This window comes from Alexandromys fortis, unplaced genomic scaffold (assembly GCF_014885135.2).
Source record: "Alexandromys fortis isolate MF-2015 unplaced genomic scaffold, M_Fortis_MF-2015_v1.1 scaffold_799, whole genome shotgun sequence".
Classification (NCBI taxonomy): Eukaryota; Metazoa; Chordata; class Mammalia; order Rodentia; family Cricetidae; genus Alexandromys; species Alexandromys fortis.
Genome location: NW_026068666.1, coordinates 1 through 13,107, shown reverse-complemented (window position 1 = coordinate 13,107; position 13,107 = coordinate 1). Strand labels below are relative to the sequence as shown.

The 13,107-nt window shown below is 44.9% G+C and overlaps 1 protein-coding gene across 1 annotated transcript; it reads left to right on the top strand.

The window, feature by feature from the left end:
- Window positions 1-1,151: 1,151 nt before the first annotated feature.
- Usp51 (ubiquitin specific peptidase 51) lies at window positions 1,152-5,884 on the top strand. The gene is made up of 2 exons (XM_050133586.1): window positions 1,152-1,210; window positions 1,940-5,884. The coding sequence occupies exon 2, from the start codon at window positions 1,956-1,958 to the stop codon at window positions 4,050-4,052; it is 2,097 nt and encodes a 698-aa protein (XP_049989543.1). The 5' UTR covers window positions 1,152-1,210; window positions 1,940-1,955; the 3' UTR covers window positions 4,053-5,884.
- The last annotated feature ends 7,223 nt before the right edge of the window (window positions 5,885-13,107 follow it).

The window sequence follows — 13,107 nt, the reverse complement described above, 5'->3', positions numbered from 1 at the left end:
GAGAAAGGGGGAAATCTTAGAGGGAAGCCAGAATCTTGGGAAAGCCTGAGCTGTAGTATGAGTCCCCAAAGGTGTGGATTCCAGTTGATAATGCTGTCCCCACAGTCCTAGTCAGGACAGGCAGAGGCTGCAGTCTCCCCTTTGGGATACTGGCCGAAGGGTACTGAGATAAGTGCAGAACGGGCCCAGGCTGGGAGACTGAACTGGGTTAGGTTTCAACAGGGAAGGTATTTTTCAGATTCTGAAACGATGTAGCAAATAGCTAGACAGACATTTTCCTGATTCCAGTGCTTCCTTTATCAGCATACATCTAAGATACTTGTTGCACCACTGTATGTGGAAATACAATGAAGACAGATAGATAAAATATTTCTGGGATCAGCTCTGCGGGAAAGCTGTCTGGATCTATCCAGGCAGAGCACCCTGTTCAGGGGGTTCTTTACACATTCACCCGCCGCAGTGTTTTCAAGTGTGCTGACGCCAGGCACTGCGTATCTACTGGTTTAACCTGAACACCGAATACTAGGATGGCGAATGGTAAGGATGGCAGGAAGAACGGCTACGCTGCCACTCTGTGAAAACACGTTAGGATCATTCTGTCTTTGACCAATGAACTGAGGCTCAAAGTGTTTATGATTTTTCCCTGTAGAAGCAGCAAGTTGCTGGGCTGAGGTCTATTTCAGCCTGAATCATGTGCTTTTTTTTTTTTTCCTCTCCTCCACTCTCAGGAATAATAACCTCTCCACTTTACTCTTGAGATCTGAATCTTAAAGATTCCGGACGGAATACTGTAGAATTTGCCATCTTGGTAAATCCTTAACCCCACCTTGGTTAGTTTTTTGTTGTTGTTGTTGTTTTAGTTTTTTTCTTTTCTTTTTTTTTTTTTTCCTATTTTTTTTTCCTGTAGAGATTGCCATAGCCAGGTGAAGCCTGAGTCTGTCCAAGATCTTTCTCTAAAATCTGCGGCTGTTGTTACCTCTGGTAGAATCCCTTTCAGGAAGGGGTTTTTCTGCCTAGGGGGACAGCGGTGCCATTCATCACTGCTGGAGGCCTGAATCCGGGGCTGGGGGCCCATACGTGGAGATGGGAGGGGCCAGGGGGCGGCCCCCTTGTGACCAGCCCTGAGGAGAGGTCAGAGAGAAGACTGGCAGAGAAGCGCCTGGACAGCAGCAGCAGCTGACTTTCTACATCAAGCGCCTTGGGGCCCCAGGTAACAACCCAAACCTTTTTACAAATCGGCGGGCTGGGGAAGCTGCTGAGGTTCGGGGAAGGAGCAGGCATTTTGGGGGTCGCGCACTGTGGATGGGGGTGGTCATGCGTGACGGGAGTCTGAATTCTAGGGGAAACCCTAGGAAATGAGAGGACAGGAGCAAGAAATGGGGTGTGAGGACACAGGAACGAAAGAGCAAGAGAGGGCGCTAGAGCGTGGCATACAGCAAGTGCGCTTAGGAGTAGAGGCTGAAGCATAGGTAAGAAAGGAGCCAGGGGACACTTTCTTCTACTGAGTCAGTTTTTCAAAAGATAACCTCCTTTCAGCCATATTTAACATATATTGTTGACTCAAGGGTTTTAAAGATGCAAGGAAAGAACATAGGGAAAGGTGCACCAAAGCGAGGCTGCACAGAGCGCCGAAAAAGACAGAGGGTTATGCCTTTTATAAAGAGTTGCCATCCTTTCCACCCTAAAGCTCAGGCCAGTCCCCCTTCCCCCTCCCCCGTACCCGCAGTTCGGGCGGCCTTTGGAGCAGGTAGCCGCGGGCTCGGCACGCCACGCGAGTCCCGGTGCAGGGGCGGAGCCGCGGCCGCCCGCGGGGCTCGCGGCAGGGGGAGGGGCTGAGGCTAACGGCGCCGCGGCCATGACGCCGGGCTGGCCGTCCACACGAGTTCCTGTCTCCCTCCACCCACAATCAGAGCTCATTTCCAGACGCGTTTCTTCCCAGGCTTGGGAGTGAGCCGATGGCCCACGTTCGAGAGGCGTCCCGGTCCTCCCGCTCCGTCGCCAGTTGGAGTTCGGGAGCAGGTCGAGGAGCCTGTTTGGAGCAGGAGGCAGAGAAAGCAGCGAGAATGGAGCAGACGATGCGGGGTACACAGGGAGCCCAGGAGATGCAGCCGGAGCCGTGGCCGGAGCCCAAGCCCTTGTCGGAGAACTTAACAAGGAGGGGCAGTGGCAACGAGGAGAAGGTGCTCCCTTCCAGCCAGGCTGCTTGTCACACCAGCTCGGTTTGCCCGCGCCGCAAGCCCCGCCCTCGGCCCCAGCCCAGGTCCCGCTCCCGGGGAGGGCGTGGGCTCAAGGCCCCACCCCCGCCTCCCGCCAAACCTCCGCCTCCCCCGCCAGCGCCGCCACCTCCACCCCCGCCCCCGACGCGGCCGGTGGCCTGGCGCAAATCCAGGCGTATATCCAGGCCCAGACCTAGACCCCAAACACGCAAAACCTGCTCTAATGGCCAAGGCTGTTCTGGGGATCCAGAGGGCTCAGAGAACAGGTTGCTGGAGGTGGGGTCTGATAAGGGTCCCACAGGCTGCTCACATATAGAAAGCTTAAAAGTAGCTAAAAACTGGCAGAAGAACCTGCGAATGATCTATCAGCGTTTCATTTGGAGCGGGACACCGGAGACTAGAAAACGTAAGGCAAAGTCCTGCATATGTCGTGTGTGTAATACTCATAAGAACAGACTTCACTCCTGTCTCTCCTGCGTGTATTTTGGATGCTTTACTGAGAAGCATATCCATATCCACGCAGAGACAAAGCAACACAATTTAGCAGTCGACCTCTATCATGGCGTTATATATTGCTTTATGTGTAAGGATTATGTATATGACAGTGACATAGAGCAGATTGCCAAAGAAACAAAGGAGAAAATTCTGGGACTGCTAACTTCCACCGCGCTAGATGTTTCCTCTCAACAGAGTATGACCTCGGAGGCTGAAGAAAATCAATCAACCAGTGAGTCGAAAGATCAGGATACCACAGTGGTAAAACCCAAGAAAAAGAGGAGGAAAAAGACAGAATATTATACCGTAGGCCTCAGAGGGTTAATTAATCTTGGGAACACTTGCTTTATGAATTGTATTGTCCAGGCGCTTACCCATACTCCACTACTGAAAGATTTCTTCCTTTCTGACAAGCACAAGTGTACAATGACAAGCCCCAGCTTATGCTTGGTCTGTGAAATGTGCTCGCTTTTTCAAGCGATGTACTCGGGCAGCCAGAGTCCTCATATTCCGTATAAACTGCTGCACCTGATTTGGATTCATGCTGAACATCTAGCTGGGTACAGACAGCAGGATGCCCATGAGTTTCTTATTGCAATGTTAGACGTGCTGCATAGACACAGCAAAGATGATAGCATCGAGCAGGAAGGTAACGCCAACTGCTGTAATTGCATCATAGACCAGATCTTTACAGGTGGCTTGCAGTCAGATTTAACATGTCAAGTTTGTCATGGTGTCTCTACAACTATCGACCCATGTTGGGACATCAGTTTGGATTTGCCTGGCTCTTATACCTCAGACAGGGCTAGTAGCACAGCGAGTAGGAATGGCCCCAAACCAGGAGTTCCCTCACTTACAGATTGCCTCCAGTGGTTTACAAGGCCAGAGGACCTGGGAAGCAGTGCCAAAATTAAATGCAGTCACTGCCAAAGCTACCAGGAATCTACCAAACAGCTTACAATGAAGAAATTACCGATCGTGGCCTGTTTTCATCTGAAACGATTTGAACATTTAGGCAAACAGAGACGCAAGATTAATACTTTTATCTCATTTCCTTTGGAGCTGGACATGACACCCTTTCTGGCTTCTACTAAAGAAAGCATAATGAAAGGCCAGCCATTAGCAGAGTCTGTGCCCAGTGAGAATAAGTATTCTTTGTTTGCAGTGATTAACCACCATGGAACTCTGGAAAGTGGCCATTATACCAGCTTCATACGTCAGCAGAAAGACCAGTGGTTTAGCTGTAATGATGCCGTTGTCACCAAGGCCACAATGGAAGAGTTACTCTATAGTGAAGGGTATTTACTGTTCTATCAGAGGCAGGATATAGAGAAAGAATGATCTCATCCAGAATGCTTTTCAGAAAAACTAAGCAAGAATCCTGCAGTGATAGACAAGCCTACCTGGAATGGACAATTGGAATGCTTTCACAACAGCAAGCACCTCTAAAAGAAACACACAAATCCACCTGGAGTAGACAGTGACCATAACACCTATATGACAAGTAACACTTTGGCATAAAGAAACTATTTTATCCTGTTCCATAGGTCTATGGAAAGAAACCGTTGACCAGTGACCATTTCGCCTTAAGAACTGGGAGGAGGGGAGGAAAGGTTGAAAGGGGTCACAAAGCATATTAAATGAAGTCTCGAGGTGGAGGGAGGTGCAGATAATCTGAAATTTTTATGTGCTTCTTGTTTCTTCAAAGATAATGTGTTAAGTGTGGGGGTGTCTTTTAGAAAAGGGGTTTTTAATTGATTGTAGTTCTAGTTATGAGTGCACAAATAGTCTGAAAAACCAAATATTTTAAAGAAAAACTTTAAAGCTTTAAAAGAGAAACGTTAAAAACACTTTTGAGAGTTTTAAGAGAGCATTTTAAATGTCAAAATTTTAAGTTAAGTATTTTAGAAGAAATATTTTTAAATGTTTTTAATTTAAAATGATTCCAAATTGTTAGTATGTGAAAATAGAGTATTTAGAAATTCTTACAATTTAAGATGAAATATGAAAATTTATAAGGTAGTTATTGAAACACTTTAATTTAAAAATAGTAAAAAAACTTTTTAAAAACTCAATGTTTAAAGTGAAAAATGCATAGATTCTAAAAATGTAAAGCATAAAATATATGCATTGCAAAATGAAAATTTACAGAAGCATGCCTATAATAGTTTCAAAATGTCAAAATATAGAATGAAATGAAATTTTAAGTTCAAAACAGATAAAGTGATTTAAAAGAAGAAAGTTTAGAACAATTCAGGGAAACAGAAATTTGGTTTCAAAGATTTCAAAAACTAAACATTTCAAATATTAAGAGAACCTTATATAAATTCAACTACAGAGATTTCATTATAGAAACAAATTTTAAGTTTAAAAAGAATATTCGCAAACAAATTGACAACTGAAAGACATGTAAATAAGAATTACTTGAAAGTTGAAAATTTTATTTTGTACTTAAGTATATTGAAATATAGATGGATATAAAATATATAAATGAAAGAGAGTAATGATAAGACAAAAATGGTTTGTGAACATATGTATTTTTTTAGTTTTTTGTGAATGCAGAATTAACTATATTGGAAAAAGTGATGACATCAAGATTTTTCCCATTTAGAAGTAATTATTCATATACATACTTAGCTTCTGAAAGGAAGCTTTTAGTAATTTTGTGGCTTAGAGAAATTAGATCATAACTGTGAAGTTCTGGCTTTTGATGTTTCAGACCCATGCTCTGACTGAGAAAGTGGCAGAGACCCGTGTCTGAGAAACACCTACCCTCTCTGCTTCCAGTCTTTTGCCTCATGGGGAAACACGATCCTTAATTTCTACAGTAGAACTGTGGCTTTGTGTTTGAGCAGCCCTGCTAACTCCTTCCTCGTCACACCCACCCCATCCCCATTCCTGATTTCCTGAGTCCCTCACTTGCCTAGCCTCACCTAGATCAATATAATCCCAGCCTGCAAGGATCCTTTCTTATACACCTGGGGACGTCATTCCTTCGAGACCAACTCACAGATGACTTCTCCGGAGCCTTCCCTGGATCCCCTATGCAGGCATAGATTAGATAATCGCCCCCGTCTCTCCTATTGTGCCTCCAAACTACTTTGTCTACACCTCGATGAATAGTACTTCAACTGTGATTCTACTGTAGCCTTGTGATTGTCTGCCTCTCTGCATCAGGTCCTGCGAGCAGAGGGACAAGCCTTATTCGCTTTTGTGTTAATAAATACTTGTTGAATGCAAAAGTGAGTTTCATTATTTTCTCTGTTTCCCCTGTTATGGATGTGTTTTCACGTGTTGACTCATTCACCGACCTCTCATTAAGTGCCCGGGGCTGTAAATACAATATGATGAAGGTTCTAGCTTCCCCTCAGAGACGGTATATGAAATGCTCCTAAGCTTTTGGGGAGTAGCTTAGCTAGGTTATACCCACTAGGGGACTAGTCAGGAGTGTGGAAGGAAAGCCAGGAATAATAGAGGGGAATACACACAGCCGTGGAAGACTGGATGGACAGTGGGGACCAGCAGCTGCAGGAGAAGCTGAGCTCTCTGGTATGTATATGACAACGCCCCATCGCAGTTTCCCTCAGGCTCCCAGAGTGTGTGTAATTAGGCTATACTTAAGTCCCCAGTGAGGCACACTGCCTCACCACTCCCCTGCAGTGTTGTATATCACCCTCTGTGTCGTAACTGGGTAGCAGAAAAGTGAGGTCTGGTGGCTGTAGTTTGTCCAGTTAGTACTTTGGTTCTTCCACTATTCTTTGTGGTCTAGAGGAGGGAATGAATCGCTTTGCCCTGTCTCTCCCTGTGCATAGCCCACCCATCACTCCACATAGGCCTTGTTAGCTTGCAGTCTTCCCAGACCCTTCCCACAGGAGCAAAGCTGTTTGATTCCTAGTAGTTGGGAAGCAAAGTGAAAAGCAGCAGGCGTCAGGAGCCCAATATCTCCTTTAAGGATATGCCCCAGTGGTATAATGTCCTACACCTCACCTTCTAAAGGTTGCACAACTTTCCAGCAACTACAGACTAGTGGCCAATGCCTTTAACATGCTTGTACTTGGCGGGGGGGGGAGGGGGGGCGGTTAACCTCCAAACCACAGCAACCTGTTAGCAGTTACTATCTTAAGGTAATGTGGCAACTAGCAAGAATCCTAATGACGTTTTCAGCTTGCAGATACTTTGGCCTGTGTCTTAGGCCGCTTGTTCTGTTGTAATAAGATACCTAAGCCTGAGCAATTTTAAAAACCAGAACTTTGCTCTCACAGTTCTAGAGGTTGAAAAAATCCAAGAACAAGGTGTCATTAGGGTTGGTGTCTGGGTGAGGGCTCTGCTTTTTATCGTGATGGCATCTTGGTAACTTTTTCCAAAGACAAGAACATGCTGTTCTCAATTGGTGGACAGGGCAGGAAAGCCAATGAGGACCGAGCAGAGCCCCAGCCAGGCTTTTTGTAAGAGCACTAATTCACAGGGGATAGCTGAACATTTTGACTTATTCTCCAAAGGACCCTTTTCCTTAATACTGTTGAATTGATGATTAATTTTCAATATATGAATTTTTTGAGATCCAGACAGTAGCAGGCCTCAAGCTATGTACTGTCGGTATAAAGTGTTGAGAAAGGTCATGGTTCTAACTGCCTCAGCCAACAGCAGAGGTGGAAGGCTTGCTGGTTTCAAATGAGCATCTTTAAATTCTGTGAACACAGACAAAGCTCTAGTTCCAGACGCATTGGGAAGGAACCCCAAGCCATGCCGTACTCTCTTGAATGGTTGCCACTTTGTTATATTAGTTTGTTTTCTCCTTAGAACAGCAGCTCTCAGTCTGTGGGTTGTGACCTCTCTGGAGGTTGAACAACCCTTTCCCAGCGGTCCCATATCAGATAGTCTGCATATCAGAGCTTTACATTACGATTCACAACAGTAGCAAAACTTCAGTTATGAAGTACTAGCAGCGAAAATAAATTAGTGGCTGGGGGTCACCACATGAGGAACTGTGTTAAAGAGTCGCAGCATTAGGAAGGTTGAGAGCACTGCCCTAGTTTTCCCCACAATTTAGATTTTCTTTTTTTAAAGAATGACTGACAGGACAGAAGCCCCATGCTTTGGGACTTGGGACTTAGACCTTTGAACATTTGAGGAATTTAGTCCTTAGATTGGGAACTTCCGCATCAGGAAGCAGAAGAGCACACATCCAAAGCTGCAGAAAGATAAGTAGAGGAAGGAGTGGAGCCACTGCTGGGTACCCTGGAGGATTCTGGAGAGGGCAGAGAAAGGGGCAGAGGCACAGGGAAAAGGGAAAGGAGAGAGGAAAAAAGAAAGGAAACTGCCCTGCAATTGATGGTTAAGTGTATGGGTAGGTGGCAAAAGGTTTTGTGTGTAGATCACTGGTGGCCAGGAGGCAGTTTCTCCTATTGCCATTGAAACTACTCCCTGGGGCTGGAGAGATGGCTCAGTGGTTAAGAGCATTGTCTGCTCTTCCAAAGGTCCTAACCACATGGTGCCTCACAAAGATCTGTAATGAGGTCTGGTGCCCTCTTCTGGCCTGCAGACATACACACAGACAGAATATTGTATACATAATAAATAAATATTTTTTTTAAAAAAAGAAAGAAACTACTCCCTGCATTGGGTTTTTCTTTATTAGCAGAAAAATTGAGGACTATAAGGACATTCCCATGGTCATGGAAGTCCCAGTGGTGTCACCTCAATTAAAAATTACCCAGTTACTCCCCATATATACTAGTGTGAGTCACTCAGCCATTGGTGATTCGTATGTTTACCTGGTAGTAGAGCCCAGAGACATTGCACCAGAGAGAGGAAACAGATTCTTCATCCACAGAACCCGTGCACAATAGCTCGGTCTAGACAGCCTCCATGGATCCTGCCTGAGACTGGACCCCAGTACTTCCTCCTCGTGTCTTACTCGGAGCAGCCTTTGGCAGCTCAGGGAAGTTTACATAGAGCCACTCACAAAAGAGGAGAGTGGTCACAAGAGACCTCTAAATCCCAGTTACACAGGAGCTCCTGCAGAAAGAGTGATTCGAATTATAGAATAAATTCTGAAGGAAAATGTGCTTTTTGTCTGTTCAATGTAAGAATATTTATTTCCTTAGCCACTGCTAATTAAAGCATCTTTCATTTCTGAGTTAGCAAATATAAAAGGAAATTATGATTCAGTCATTGGCCAGTTGTACAACCTGTAGCTTGGGTCCTCATCCTTCAGGGACTAACATTCTTCTGAAAAGAAATTTATTTTTGTTATTTTAAAAGTGTGTGTGGATGGGTGGGTGTGTGGATGTGTGTGTGTGTGTGTGTGTGTGTACACATTTGAGTATAGGTGTTGCAGAGACCAGAAATGTCAGATCCTCCGGAGGTGAAATTACAACTGGTGGCGAGCTGCCTGGTGTATGTACTGAGATTTGAATTCAAGTTATGTGGAAAAACAGTATATGTGTATATATATATATGTATATATATATGTGTGTGTGTATATNGAGAGAGAGAGAGAGAGAGAGCGCCTTTTATCCGGCCACTGCTTTAATCTTTCATGCAAACTCAAGCAGACACAACAGGGTTTATGAGTACAGTCAGAACAGTAGGAATGCTAGGTGTTTGTTAATTTGCCATAACTTAGAGTTATCTCGGAAGAGAAAACCACAGCTGAAAAAATATGAAGTCAGTAGGAGCATTTTCGTGATGAATAATTGATCTAGGAGAATCCAGTTCACTGTGGACAGACCCATTCCTGGGCAGATGGTCCTGGGTATAAGAGAAAGCAAACTGAGCAAGCCAAGGGGTACAAGAGGCTAAAAAAACAGCATTTATCTATGGTATATGCTTCAGAGCCTCTTTCTAGGTTATGCCTTTGAGTTCCTGCCCTGAATTCACTCAGGGAGAGAGAGTGACTCTTGAGCTGTAAAGAGACACAAAACCTTCCTCCCTTGGTTGTTTTTAGTATGGTATTTTATCACAGCAATAGAAACCCCAACTAAGACACTAGGCCCCCGGAGTCATTTATCCACCACATAGAAAAAAATGCACTTTACTATGCCGGGGACTGGAAATACAAAACAAAATCCCTATCCACACGGCAAATTGGTCATGGGACTTGAGAGGGCCTCAAGAAACCCACAGTAAAATAACCTAAAGATGAATGTTAGGTAATGAGTGGAGAAGGACCGGTTGTAATCTATGACTCAGTGTGTAGAAGGTATGATTGCTACATTGTTTTAAAAAATGTTGGCAAGCAACTGTTTGAAAGAAAATTAATCCTGAATTTGGCCCACAATATATCACCAGAAGACAAATGTCATTTTATGGATCCATATATGAAAACCATAGGCAGGCACATTGGACAAGTTTTACAAAATTACACAAACAGGTCTGGGGGTTTGGGTGGTTTAGGAATTCTGGAGATCTCTGATTGCACTGATTTCACCAAGCAACCTGCACATGAATGGCTGCTTGCAGGTGAAATGAATCCTGGTCAGAGCTAAGTATTTATCTAACAATTTTATCTGAGAAATACCTTCCCTGTTGAAACCTAACCCAGTTCAGTCTCCCAGCCTGGGCCCGTTCTGCACTTATCTCAGTACCCTTCGGCCAGTATCCCAAAGGGGAGACTGCAGCCTCTGCCTGTCCTGACTAGGACTGTGGGGACAGCATTATCAACTGGAATCCACACCTTTGGGGACTCATACTACAGCTCAGGCTTTCCCAAGATTCTGGCTTCCCTCTAAGATTTCCCCCCTTTCTCCCTAGATACAATGATTTTTCTCCAGTCAGCCTTCTCGGAACACAGAAGTCAGGAGAGGGGGGCTCTCTCAGAAGACAGGGAGGACAGCATATCGAACCACTTTCCATCCTGCAACCAGGGCTGCTGGGGAAATATTTATACAACCTCTTTCCAAGATGACGTGTCTATGCCAACCAAACATCCCCAGAAACGACTCACAGCAAGGGCTTTCTGCTCAAAGTCTGCTGCTTGCTAGGTTGGGAGGGATGGACCACCGGCCGTGTCACTGAGTGGCCCTTCATCCCTCCTCATTGATGTGGGAGTCACCTAAGGCCTGAGGGGTAGATCCTAGATGGGTCCAAGAGGGAGCTAAATTCCAAGTCAGTTTCAAATCCAGAGTTAACAAAACAACAACAAAAAACAAACAAACAAACAAAGTCATGGCTCAGTAGAATGGAGTGGGAGCCCAAAGAGCCACAGGAAGCCCACTTACTAAAAAGAATTGCTCTCTGTATTCAAGTGATGTGAATGTCCCATACAAAAGCTGCACAATGTGGAAAGTGACAGTCACATTCTGTTATGTCCATGGCTCAAACAAGTAAAATTTGATGATGGTCAACAATTGAAATTCAAGGTGATCATATTTGTGGGATAATAAAAAATACAAAGTGTCTTCATCTGAAAAGGAGGCTGCCTTTGGGACCTATCCCAACCTCTGCAGTGTGTGTGTGACTCTGTCTGTGTGTCTGTGTGAATGTGTATGTGTGTGTTAAAGTATAGCACAGCCAATCACTTTACCCTGAGATGTATATTATGCTATATATAATTTGTTTGTTCTTCAAAGGCAATTGCAAACAGTGGCGCGATTAAAATGAAAAGCTCTCAAGTAAAGATTAGGGAGACATTCTTTCCTTCCCTCTTGGTGGCTTCTGAGTTGCTGAGGGTGGCTTCCTTTATCTGCTAGCATCTGTGCTTGGAAGAAAGCCTAGAGACCTGTCCTCAGGATATTTATAAACATGAGTCCCCATCTTGCTCCTCACTAGTCCAATAATTTGACTGTTTTTAATTTTTTTTGAAACTTTATTATGGAAACTTTAAAACACATGAAAGCAGAAAGTGTGCTACAATGTAATCAGTGCACTCCATGTACCCATTAAGCTTCAACAATCATTAACTTTTTTCAAATCCTGATTCATCTTTCCTTCATCATCATCCCCGCCTCCTGGGCCCTGCTGAGGAGCCAAGTACACACATCAAGTCCTTTCCTCTGGGAATAAACATACGCTCCAAACCATAGTATAGTCAAGACGTTAAGCAGGAGTGACCCAAGAGCACCCACAGTCCAGTCCTCTCTCTAGCCCCCGGTTGTCCCAGGAAAGGTTTGCAGGGGATGTGGAGATCCGTGCTTGCTCTGTCTGTGAGAGCCACACCACATGCGTTCCTTTGTTGGGAGAGAGATGAGCTGTAGTGTGGGCTGAAGGAAATCGCATAGAATCTTGTTCTAGATGGACATGTGGGAGATGAGAGGATTTAAGGACACCGTGTCTCTTGAGCCCCTGGTTGAAGCTGGACGCTTCTGGAAGACCACTTCTTCTCCTGTCTACTCTAAAGTGTGTCTTTACTGCGCTGCCTTAGCCAGCCTGTTTTCAGTAGGTGAGCAAATAGAAACAAAGGGGGCTTAGTAGGGCCCGCGTGCCTTCTACTGCCATGTGGATGCTTTACATTTCTCTGGAAAGCACAATCAGCTCTAAGGACAAAGAGTTGATTACTTCCTTCTGAACCTTCAGAGTATCAGGACTGTGATAAATCTCAGCAGGATCACTGGGGAACTTTGCTTGTCCCTGAACTCAGAGTAAATATTTTCAATGGAGTGTGGGGATGAGGGGATGGGCAAGGAATTTTTAAAAGTTATTTATTTAATAAAAAACCTATCTTTTCTCATTTTACATATCAATCCCAGCTCCCAGTCCTTCCCCCTTGTCCTGCTCCCTCTGCCTTCTTCCCATTACCCTCCCCCATCCACCTAGAGAGGGTAAGGCTTCACTTGGGGAGACAACAAAGTCTAGCACACAGCTTTGAAGCAAGAGCAAGCCCCTCCCCCAATATATCTAGACTAAGCAAGGTATCCCTCCAAAGAGAATGGGCTCCAAAAATCCAACTCAAACACTAGGAATAAATCCTAGTTCCACTGCCAGTGACCTCACAGTCTGCCCCAGGCATACAATTGTCACACAACTTCAGAGGGCCTAGTTTGTCCTATGCTGGATCCCTGGGTGAGGACTTTGAACTCCATTGTTGGGATGAAAAAGGCAGCTTGAATCTCACTGGAAAATTCCACAAATCTGCTCGTTATTGCCCCAGTGCTCTACAGGTCTGAGGTTCTTGGGGAGTCACAGGAGACCTTGACCAGTTGGGAGAAGTGGAGGCAGGATGCGGAACAAATAGAGGGGGCACACAGAGAGATTTGGTTAGGTCACCATACTCTGCCTTTATGAAAATGTTGTAAGTGAAAGTGTGGAAAGGTTGGCAGGAGTGGGGCTGTAACCCCCAAGATTGAGCCCTGTGAGTTAATGCCAGGATGATAATATACTGCAGTTTAGCTGGAGAGATGTCACATGAACTCATACCTGCACCTCCGAACCCCATTCAAGACCCATGACCTCTGCT